This window comes from Halictus rubicundus, chromosome 11 (genome assembly GCF_050948215.1).
Source record: "Halictus rubicundus isolate RS-2024b chromosome 11, iyHalRubi1_principal, whole genome shotgun sequence".
Classification (NCBI taxonomy): Eukaryota; Metazoa; Arthropoda; class Insecta; order Hymenoptera; family Halictidae; genus Halictus; species Halictus rubicundus.
The window spans coordinates 3,707,087-3,719,562 of NC_135159.1; the positions used below are offsets into that span (position 1 = coordinate 3,707,087).

Consider the following 12,476-nt stretch of genomic DNA (forward strand, 5'->3'; position numbering starts at 1 on the left):
TAACATTTTCTTGAATTTGTGCGCGTTTAACGAATTTTCTCGAGGTTAAAAAACGTTCGGACCACAATCTCTCTATTTTTTCCATATTCTACTAAGTTTCAGCTTTCATTTAAAAAAAAAATTCATTGCTCTACCGCATTCCTATCGAAAGTTCCTTGATTTTGAATCCGATTTCGTCCGAATTGCCCACTGTGCGGCGTAGCTGGTGAAAGAGCGTCGTCGAGGCGTATTTTTAAGCCCGCATGTGGCCCGCGAAGATCCCGGAGTTGTCGGTGACGCGCGCGTGCCTGGATTCGACTGGATTCGAGTGCGCGCGTGGTGGCTTGCTCGGTGCGCTCGGGCACTCGCGCGCGCAGCCGAGACGCCGCGCCGCGCCGCGCCGACCGCCGCTGCCGACGGGGGTGGCGATGCTTTCGATAGTGGGGGACATCCTTGCGCGACGAGTGGGGTTGCCGGCTCAGGGGAAAACTGCGAGCGCTGGAGCACGCGGGTTGCCGAGAGACAGGGGTCGACTCCGGTGGTAGGGGTTTAGGGGGTAGGGGGTAGGGGTAGCTCTGAATCCCTTGAAACTCTGACGATGCTCTCTCTCTCGACTCAGTTCCGAAAGCAGAGCCAGAGCCGAGAGTACACTCGAGGCTTGTTCGTTCCGCGTACCGCGTCGCGCACAGCTTTCCGCTCTGTTCTCTGTTCTCTGTTTCCGATCGTTGTCGTCGCGTTTTTCAACCCGCGACCGATTTACGCCCCGCCGTCGTATTCGACGACGGTGTCCACATACGAGCCGGATTCTCGGTGTGCCGTTCGAACAGTGACCCGCGTGTTCCGCCAGATTGCTGTCGATCGCGAAACATCGAGACAATCGGACGACAGCTGTCTCTAGTTCTGGTACGTCCCTCGAACAACGTGTCACCCGTCGAAGAAACGGTTAAAGACGCACACGGTTCCCTCGGATCGTTTAGCGAACGAGAAGGGATGGAAACGGGGACGAGTGCGTCACGATGTTTCTGAAAGTAGTCGGGAACGGCGAGAAGGGTCACACGAATCTATCTAGAAAAGCGGACGGCTGTAAAAGAGTGAGAACGTGCAGCTGAAACGGCTCCGCGCGAACGTCTTTTTCGGCCAGCAAACCTTGCTCTTCTCCACCCCTCTTCTTTTATCTTCCGCGTTCGCCGTTTTCAGCAATTCTTCGTACCGGCCTCGACTCGACTCGACTCGACTCGACGACGTGTCGAGCCGGTGACAACACGAGAGAGAGAGAGAGAGAGAGAGAGAGCTCGTCGATCAACATTGCCCGAGCACGTGTGTGTCTGTGCGTCCGTGTGCGCGCGCGGGGGGCGTGCGATGATATTTGAGCTCACTCGAAGCCGTCAAAGTCACGCTGGGCCCTTTGGCGGCCTGCGCTTTTGTTCGGTGTACGCGAGAGATAGAGCGTGAGAGTCTCGCGAACAGGCATCTGGCATTTAAATCGAGATGATCCTCGCGCTCTCCTTTGTCGCCGAGCGGACCCGTTTCATTTAATACACACACATCCACGATACACCCGCGTCACCTGCCACGTGCGAGTCGCGAACGTGCACTCCACTTTGTTTCATTCCCCCGTCGTCGTTCCACCTGTCGTTCCCGTTGTTGTTTACTTCGTCTTCGGCTCCACCCGAAAAGATAAAAAAGAGAGAAACAACCGACAACGAGAAGCTTGCTTTTCCTCGGGGGGGAAAAAAAAATACATGTTTTCTCGTACCGTGTGTTTTCACCGAATTGCGCGGCTCCGCGAAGTTGCAAAGCGAACGTCTGTCGTTGACACGGGAAACGATGGTTTCCGGAGCGGTAGCCTTTTTTAAACGGGAGTTAATGGACCCGTTCTCCCGCAGAAACCGAACAATCCGAGCGTAGAAACGGTACACGGTGTTTCCGCACACCGTTCAAGACAAAGCGGGTTTGGTCGACACATATACACGAGGGATTTCGTATGCCGGGTCTCTCGTCGACCCACTGATTAGAGGTGGGAATAAACCGATACGAAGATATACGGCTTCCGCGATCTACTTTCCTTGGCACCCGCGAATATTGTTCCCCGGCAGCACCGCGGCCGATACACAAATCTTAACGACAGTTCGCGCGAACCTTTTTATTCCACGCGTCGAACCGACCCGACCCGGCCCGGCCCGGCCCGACCCGACCCGATCCGACGACTAATCCCGCCCCGCGATTTATGAACTCCGCACGCGTTCTGCAACACGCGACAAACACGATCCTCGGCGACGCGTAACGAGTCTCTGCCGTCGTCGCTTCGTATTTCATCTCTCTACGGTCGCGAGTGGACTTTCATTTCGTCGCGTGGCCATCGATGGCTGCTGACGACTCGCCGGGTCATTTTTAATTAACAACGATCCTCGGGGGCGCGCATGCACGAAATAACGCAACGCGGACACGGGAGCGCGATCCTCGGTCACGATCAATTTAAAAGGCCACACGTTCCCGCGAAACACGCGGATGATTTATGCCGCGCCCTAAATACGTGATTTGTGCGAACCAACTGATCGGCCAGCCGGTCGGCGACGAACGGGGGAATTCCGGTGGAAAATGACGACGAACCCCGATACCCGTTCTCTACTTTAATTACCCGTAAATCATCGGTTTCTGAAAGCGAACGTTAAACGACTCATGGTTCATTAGGTCCCACGGCGAATGAATATCGTTTCCGGCGACGCGCAATACGCCGATCTACCGTGACCGTTTCGATTTTTCACTCGCCGGAGTCTCGACAGATTTTCTCAACGAATCGACGCGTAATCACGGAACCGAGGTCGAGAATAGTGTCAATTTCGGTAACCTTCGCGAGGTGTATGCGGGATCAGGACCCACCAGACCAAATATGTATGAAGATCAGGAATAGTCGGAGGATTCCGCGAGTGTGTGCAGAACCTGATCAGCCACAACTCGCTGTGACCGGTTTTCCTAAAATCCTACACTCATTATTGGGTGCTGAAAAGGAGTCGCTCAGAAGAAATTCGGGATGGGCGGGCTCGAGTCACACATTGTTTCGCTTCTAGGAAAATATTGGCTATGGAAGAGCCTAGACTAAGCATCAATGGTGGGGACAGGCATGCCGAAACCCGGTGACTTGTTCTCGGCTCGAAAATATTTAACACTTTATTATTCGGAGCTGAAAAGAAGTCGCCTGGAAGGAATGCGGGAACGGCACGCCCCCGAGTCACTCGTATGCTCGGTTTTGGCAAAATATTGGTTACAACGGTCACGGCTAGTAAACGCTACGAGTGTGTGGCGTCGGAGCCTAAACATTGGAACCAAGCATCAATGGTGTGGACAGGCGTGCCGAGACCCCCTTGCCCCTGTGCCATTGCAGGTGACTTCTTCTCGGCTCCCAATATTTAACACTGTATTATTGGGAGCTGAAAAGAAGTCGCTTGGAAGGAATGCGGGAACGGCACGCCCCGAGTCACTCGCATGCTCGGTTCTAGCGAAATATTGGCTACAACGGTCACGGCTAGTAAACGCTACGAGCGTGTGCCGTCAGAGTCTAAACATTGGGTCTGCTTTTGAGCTTCCCTATATGTAACGCGTGTTACCAACGAGATTTTCGGTAAAAATCGAATGATCGGGACAGACTGTCGCGTGCTCGTCGCGATTTAAGTTACATCATCGGCAACTGCGCTTCAGCGGCAAAGTTGAACGTGTCCGCTCGGCCGCCCGAGGAGGTTTAACCGGGCCCCTTGAACTTCGATAATTGGCCCGGGCTGTATGCATTCAGTGGAATCGCATTGGCGGTCTGGTAGCTCGTACGGCGATTCGCGCGTACAAAGAAAACTGTGCCCGAATCTGCTTTTCCGTCGTCGGGTCTGAGTCCGTATAGAATTCTAATCACTGGGGGAGGAAAGGAATGGGTTCCGGAGCCTGGAGTCGGGGTCGGGATCGGGGGTTGGGAGTGTTCGGGGGGTGCGGATGGGCTCCGTAAAGTTTGACGATCCTCTAACGAGAAACGGCGCGAGCCGAGCCGCGCCGCGCCGGTTTGATCGTGAATCGGTGTAAAGTATCTTTACGGGATTTGCAGAATGGTGAAACGATGAGCGAGGAGTCGACGGCGAGGGTGAATCGGCAACGTTCGAGGGTGAACTCGATGATGAATCTTCGATGAATAGTATCCGGCGGGGTGGTGACGAATCGCAGGGAAGTTGGGATCGATTCACGGCGAGATACAACGGGCCACGAGGAGTTACGATGCGCGTGAAAAGTTGACGAAGCCATGTGACGCGTGCAACCGAAACCGAGTAAACTGAAATCTCGTGCGACGCCGTTCGACTACACGGATGCTGGATGCTGGATGCTGGATGCTGGACGACGACGACGTGGTCGGCATTCGAATGGACCCTCTGCCACGGATGACAGCCGGCTGTTTTCCTAAGTGACAGTGCGAAATAGTTTACCTTTTACCGGTGGAGAAAGAACGACACCGCTCGTGATCGCCCCCCCTCCCCCACGGTGTGATACGGTGAGGATTACTGTGAAAATTGTAGCAAATCAGTAGTGATGCCGTGATGGGCTGCAGCTCGGGTTCGTGCTATCTGGCTACGCTCCTCGTGGGTGGATTACTCTTGGTCGTCTTGTACTGCGAGACCTCCCAGGCGACACGTGAGTACACTATGTAAACCTATATTAATATTGATAGTGATAACACGCTGATCAAAGTGGTTAGACGATATCGGTATTTAAGATCACGGTGTATCGAATACGTGTTACAGTGGTCAAAGCGTAATATCGATAGATTCGACGAAGCAATTCTCTGTTGGTGCGAACCTGGACGGTTTATTTTAGGTAATCAGACGTTCAATATGAAACGACGCGCTCCGAAGACTACAGTAAGGAGCAAAACTGAACACACTGACGACATTTTAACAAAAATAATGTTTTATTCGATATTTGCATGTAGAATACAAAAGAAACAAAATACTTGGAATTATCTAGAATCTTTTGGCTTTTCAAAACAAACTGGACATTTGTGATATTATTGTTATTTCGCTTCATACAATGTTCTTTCGTGTAGTCGGTTTTGCACCGCAACTAATTTTGAGTAAACATTTCAGATTTTCGTACACTTAATGTTTCGTCCATGAACCTTTAACCTTGGTCATTGCCTGAATACGTTTAGGCATACTTAATACTACATTTTCGCAATATTCTGGTGTAATAGAATACCACTGTTCCTGCACTCTTTGCCACAAATCAGTTATCGTTGTTGGGGGAGCATTTATTATGTAACTTCATTTTTAAGTATGCCGAGACATTTTCAATCGGGTTTATGTCTGGACTTTGAGCAGGCCGTTCCATGGTTTGAAATGGTTGAGTTTGCAGCCAATTCTTTACGCTCTTCGCACAATGCCCAGGAGCGTTGTCATGTTGGAATACGACATCACACTCTGGTACCGGCATATTTTCAATTGTTTCCAGTAAATTTTTTTCTAAGATATCCTTATACGTATACTGGTTCACCGTACCTTCTATTCGATGTAGTGAACCTACACCGTACGCCGTAATTCACCCCCACACCATAAGTGAACCACCACCAAATTTTATTGTTTGCTTCACATGACGCTGTAAAAGAGGTTCGCCTTGCTTCTTCCAACACCAAGAACGTCCATCCGATGAAAATCAATTGATTTTAGATTCGTCGGAAAAAATTACTTTTTTCCATTGCTCTATATTCCAGCTTAAATATTTTCTTGCAAAACTCAGACGGGCCTCGACATTCTGTTTTGATAGAGCAGGTTTTTTTTCTTCTTAATTGCTGTAAAATTGGCTTCTTTTAATGCCCTTCGAGCCGTCCACCTACTAATTTTCTTTCCAACATCGCTTTCGAATAACTTTGCAGCCATTGATGCCGTCGTTGTAATTTCTGAAGTAACGTATCTCGTCAATCTTCTCTTCTCCTGACAAGATAATAATTTTGGACGGCCTCCAAAAGATGCAGGGATTTTACTACAGTATTTTTTTCCGTATCTTATGTACAACTCCCTGGCTAACGACAAATTTTCTAGCAATTACTCACGTTGATAAACCCGATTTTAATTGGAAAATGATATTATTCTTCGTATCTTTAGATAATGGCTTCATGATGTTATGTTGATGCGTGTTGACGCATGAACAACGATAAACTAATAACTACTGCACTCCTGGTCGTGGCATTGACCGTGATGGACTACCAAGTTGTTTACAAAATCTGTGTTCACAGTTTCTAATCACGAGAATCTTAGTGCGGTGCAAAACCGACTACGCGAAAAAAAATTGTATGAAGCGAAATAACAATAATATCACAAATGTTAAGTTTGTTTTGAAAAGCCAAAAAATTGTAGATAATACCAAGTATTTTGTTTCTTTTGTATTCCACATACAAATATTGAATAAAAAATTATTTCTCTTAAAATGTCGTATGTGTGTTCAGTTTTGCTCCTTACTCTGTATACTCTTGTCCGCGATAGGTTCGTCTTGAAAATTTGGCCAAGGATAGACGATAAGAGGAGTATTTTCGTAGTAGAAACACATCTGTAATAGATCTCACGGATGAGAGAACGCTATCGTCTCGTGGAAACGACTTGCGCCATCCTCGCTCGTATTTTTACTGAAAACATCGCTTATTGTTGTAAAAACTATGCCGTTACGATCTTCTTGCTTTCACTCTAAATATTGTCCCGCGACACTGGAAACATTTGAGGAACTCTATTTTCCGAGTAAGCCCTCCCTTATCGAAATTTAAATTCCCTTCGAATCGGAACGGTCGATTATCCGCCGGTGGAATTTCGCGCGATCATCGCAGACGAAACACACAGTCGCATAATAATTGCCGGCGCTTAGCGTGTTCGAGGAAATAGCAGGAATTCCGCCGTACTTGTCTGACCGAGTGACTTTCGTTCGACTGTACGCTAGAATGTGTTTAATTGCTTCCAAAGTACCGGTTGATTCCTTCGGTTGATTCGAACGCGCTCTGTTGCGATAAAAATCCCATTCTCTTTGCATCGCGGTTCGCCGCGTATTGTTTCCACGACGTTCGGCCAACGAGATGCGACAAGTGATAGACAAGAACGTCTAGTAAATCGTGTTGTATTTCTTCGAGATCCTTGGTATTAAATATTTCACCCATGGCAATATTTCATATGCAATAAAATAATAAGATAAAGTGTTCTCGCCACTTTTCATTTGGCATGTGAGATGCGAAACGGGATCTTGCAAGGATATTTTCTTTGAATTCAGGAATAAAAAGGGGACGTATGATCCTCAAAGGGTGGGGGATGCACGTTAACCCTTTGCACTCGAAGCTATTTTGGCTCCAAAACGAAACATTTCTTCTGACCTAGAATATTTCCCTTTTATATATATATTTTTCATGTTATATATACGAAAATGGTGCAATATACTCGTACGATACCGAAGTGTTTAGTAATTTATTAAATACAAACACATTTAACAATGTAAAAAATATTTTGAATAATGATACAGCAATTTCTAGTGGCGCCTTACAGTCGTCATTCGAGTGCTAAGGGTTAAAATGCCTTATTGTCTTGTAAACGCTTCTTAAAAACAACGATTAAACTCCAGGAATTGTTGCATTCTAGTAGTATAAAAAATGTGATATTTCCGGTTAAATATTCAGGCCTAGGCAGTTCGACATCCTCAAATTGGAATTTGATTAATTCTATAATATATTTATTTGTAGTATCACAATTATGTCACACCTTCCTGCAATTTTAAAACGCGTCAATTGTTACGAATAAATGATTGAAGTGATATATGTATTAACCCTCGTACATTCTTTAAAAATAGTTGTACAAAATATCTTTCGATAGTTTTCATCTATTTCCGTTTTACGTTTTAACCCAACCAGCATTTTGTTAATTCTATAATATATTTGTTTGTAGTATCGCAATTGTGTCACACCTTCCTGCAATTTTAAAACGCGTCAATTGTTACGAATAAATGATAAAAGTGATATATGTATTAACCCTCGTACACTCTTTAAAAATAGTTGTACAAAATATCTTTCGATAGTTTTCATCTATTTCCGTTTTACGTTTTAACCCAACCAGCATTTTGTTAGTTCTATAATATATTTGTTTATAGTATCGCAATTGTGTCACACCTTCTTGCAATTTTAAAACGCGTCAATTGTTACGAATAAATGATTGAAGTGATATACGTATTAACCGTCGTACACTCTTTAAAAATAGTTGTACAAAATATCTTTCGATAGTTTTCATCTATTTCCGTTTTACGTTTTAACCCAACCAGCATTTTGTTAATTCTATAATATATTTGTTTGTAGTATCGCAATTGTGTCACACCTTCCTGCAATTTTAAAACGCGTCAATTGTTACGAATAAATGATAAAAGTGATATATGTATTAACCCTCGTACACTCTTTAAAAATAGTTGTACAAAATATCTTTCGATAGTTTTCATCTATTTCTGTTTTACGTTTTGACCCAACCAGTATTTTGTTTATAAAAATAATCGCATGATTTAAAACAGAAATGTGACTGCGGTAAATAATTCTGATGACAAGTTTTGGAATGAAGGGATGGAGGATTAACAAATGTATAAGAAAGACAAACATTTTATTTTAATAATGCGATAGTATTAATTGCAATATACTAAAACTGCTTTAATCTGTCTAGATATGTCTAATCAAATCATAAAAATCACTAATTTGTTTTTTGCTCCCTTTCTTCCATTCAATATGATTCGCGGAAAGTCAGAATTTTCCGATTTAAAAACCGAGTGAAACGTCAGAGAATTGAATAATTGTTGCTGAAAACGTTAATCATAATACAGAGATAACGCGTGGTTGGCCTATAATTTTGATCCTTATCGTCATTATTGGGATCGCTGCGGCTTTATAGTTCAACGCTGGATGATGTAATTATTTGATAATTTGTATTGGGAGGATATTGATACGCATTTACAAAGATAAAATTCAACAATAGACTAACCGGGACGGTTACATTTTCGAAACTATTGTGATCTTCCTATCTCAGGATCTAATTATCCACCCAATGACAAGTAGACGTTGCATAATTTTGGATGATGCCCCGAACTGGTGATCGGCATCCCTGTCTATCCCTGACAAAGGGATGATCTTTTCCCGATCTGTTGGTAGGGATTTGTGCGAGAACTAGATTCAGAACCTTCATGAGGGTATGAGCTGATTTGACTTCGAACTGTCGCGTTGAGAACATCACGAATCGACATAACTACAGGAAGTGGTTACTCGATAATTGTCCAAAACACGGGTTTAGCCAGGGACATATGTCAGATAGGAGATACTATTCTATAATCCACGTCGAACATACACGAAAGTATTCGAACGCCCTTTAAAACAGTATACCTATTTTTAAATTGGACCAAACGACCTGACTTTTTTTGAGCAATTAGAAGAATTGGTTTACCGAATGACGTGCAGAAAAGATTTTGGAAAAATTACAATTGCTAGAAAGAAAGGCACTTTCCAAAACTTTTGTATTTGAGCCTGTAATGAAAATTTAAAATATGAAATTTTTAGCATGTGTGTATAACTAACATAAATCTACAAACCGCATATTTTAAAATTGCATTACAGGCTCAAATAAAAAAGTTGTAAAAAGTGTAATTTTTATTTTCTCATATAATTCTTACCAATTGCAATTTTTCCAAAATCTATTTTGCACGTCATTTGGAAACCCCATTCATTTAATTGCTCAAAAAAAGTCGGATCGTTTGATCCAATTTAGAAAAAGTTACATATACTGTTTCAAAGGACGCTTGAATACTTTCGCGAGCCTGTGTATAGCATTGACATACCCGATCCATATTATGTTACACTCCTCGGCGACCAAGGTCTCTTGAGCTTCACGGCCCCTCACGGGGTATACCCCGCGGCAGTGGGGATAGTTCTGGGACTTTTATCTGTTAGGCTTTTGGGACATATATAGAGCAACCACTGTAGTTCTTAAAGCAAGGTGAAATGTTGTGAACTTTACATTGTGGACGTTACATTTGGACTTTATATTTGGACTTTATATTTGGACTTTATATTTGGACTTTACATTTTTGATTTTATATTTTTTGCCTTGATCCTGGACTTTTGAACAAGTTGATCCTGAATCTTGATCATGGACTTTTGAACTTGTTGGATCTTGGCTTTTGAATTTGTACTTTGATCGTGGCTTTGATATTGGACTTTTGAACAAGTTGATCTTGAATCTTGATCATGGACTTTTGAACTTGTTGGATCTTGGATTTGTACTTTGATCGTGGCTTTGATCCTGGACTTTTGAACAAGTTGATCTTGAATCTTGATCCTGGACTTTTGAACAAGTTGATCTTGAATCTTGATCATGGACTTTTGAACAAGTTGATCTTGGATTTGTACTTTGATCGTGGCTTTGATCCTGGACTTTTGAACAAGTTGATCTTGAATCTTGATCCTGGACTTTTGAACAAGTTGATCTTGAATCTTGATCCTGGACTTTTGAACAAGTTGATCTTGAATCTTGATCATGGACTTTTGAACTTGTTGGATCTTGGCTTTTGAATTTGTACTTTGATCGTGGCTTTGATCCTGGACTTTTGAACAAGTTGATCTTGAATCTTGATCCTGGACTTTTGAACAAGTTGATTTTGAATCTTGATCATGGACTTTTGAACTTGTTGGATCTTGGCTTTTGAATTTGTACTTTGATCGTGGCTTTGATCCTGGACTCTTGAACAAGTGTTCTTGCTTTGATCTTGTATTTTGATCTTAGGTTTTGATCTTGGACTTTGAGCAAGTTGATCTTGGACCTTGATCAAAGACTTTGAACTTGTTGGACCTTGACTTTGGAATTTGTGCTTGACTTGGACTTTATATTTTGTGTCTTGATCCTGGACATTGAACAAGTTGATCTTGAATTTGATCAAGGACTTTTGAACTTGTTGGATCTCGACCTTCGATCAAGACATTTCACCTTGACCTTGAACTTGAACTTTCCGCGTCTTTGTGAACGTGATTTTGAACAGTAACTGAACTTTCCGATCATATTTGAAATTTGATCATATTGCCTCCGAACCAGCGGCAAGATTGGACTGGACAACGCTCGAAAGACCATGCGCAACAACCTAATATCATCTCCGCTGGATTTCGCGCGGCAGAGATTAACACGAATCGTTGAGAGAGTTTGGACTGTGGAAAGTAGGCCGGTAAGAAGGTAGTAATGGCGTATCGCGGGTAGTTGGATGGACGAGGACGCGCGAACACCAGTGAAAGAACAAGATAGGATGAGAAAAAGAGACGGACGTAACGTGGCACAAGGAAACGAAACGTGATGAAATGGCCTGTTTAGCCGGGATATACGCGACGCATCGTGAAAAGGCAGGGGACGATACAACGGAATATAAACCCCTTCCCTTGTGTCGGCTCGTTGTATCCAGTCTGTGCACGGGGCTGCCGGTGGACCAGTCGAGGGTGGGAAGTAAGGGGGTGAGAGAGGGTGGCAAAGAGGGCGTGAACGGTGCGGTGGTTTGGCTCAAAGGACGTTGAAGCCAGAATGGGACGCGGACGTTGTCACGATGGGTGTGAGATGGCTGATATTCCCTTGTTTTTCCTTCCTCCTTCCCTTATTTCTCTCTCTCTCTCTCTCTCTCTCTCTCTCTCTCTCTCTCTCTCTCTGTCTCTCTGTCTCTTTTATTAAGGAGGACTTCTTTTCTATCTTTCCCTCGGCCTTACTTCTCTTTTCGTATTTTTTTTGCCGCCCCAGCTTCTTTCTCGTAGACGGTAATATTCGCTCGACGTCGCGCGCTTGTCCTCGTTCGTTTCGCCGACGACGCGACGCGACGGACAGTCGCAGTAAGCGCGGTCAGGATACTATAATAATTATTTCAACGGGTACTCTGTCTTTTCATCAAATTCAATGCGATTACACGGCCTGTTAAGAGAAACGACAGGAACGATCGATTCGCCGAAACGAAAATCGGTGATTGTCGGGCAAACTTGGTCGATTAACACTAAACTTACCGACGATTTTTGTGTACCTATTCCTACCATGCGCGGTCCAAATGACCGTGCCTTAAAAAAGGTCCTTAATATAATTAAACGTAGACAATAGTCAATTTGTTGCCAAATGAATTAGTAGATGGACAACTTCCATAAAATGATGATACAAATTTATTTTTATATAATTTCAATTATGTAAAAAATACTGCGACGCTCTCTCCTCGATTTACAAACTTGTATCGAGTCGTCCACCATTACTTTGGGTTTTGGTTTGGATGTGTTTGTCATGAAACGTGCGTAACTTGATAGCGTCTCATTCAATAGGGCGGTTTATTTATTTTGAGTTGGCCATGCCACTGTTACGGTGAAATGGCTGGTTTCGCGAAGGAACGCCGTATTTCACTTTCGCGATTGAATACTCGAAGATTTCGGGAATTTGAACTTGCTTTTTATTTTGAAAGTTGGA

At 44.0% G+C, this 12,476-nt stretch overlaps 1 protein-coding gene across 1 annotated transcript in view; it reads left to right on the forward strand.

The window, feature by feature from the left end:
• Window positions 1–848: 848 nt before the first annotated feature.
• Window positions 849–12,476, forward strand: part of Tei (irregular chiasm C-roughest protein teiresias) — a 760,200-nt gene continuing 748,572 nt past the window's right edge. Inside the window, exons 1-2 of the mRNA XM_076797260.1 lie at window positions 849–882; window positions 4,067–4,644. Of these exons, the coding sequence (XP_076653375.1) occupies window positions 4,551–4,644 (94 nt within the window). The 5' untranslated portion in view covers window positions 849–882; window positions 4,067–4,550. The remainder of the gene's footprint in view (window positions 883–4,066; window positions 4,645–12,476) is intronic.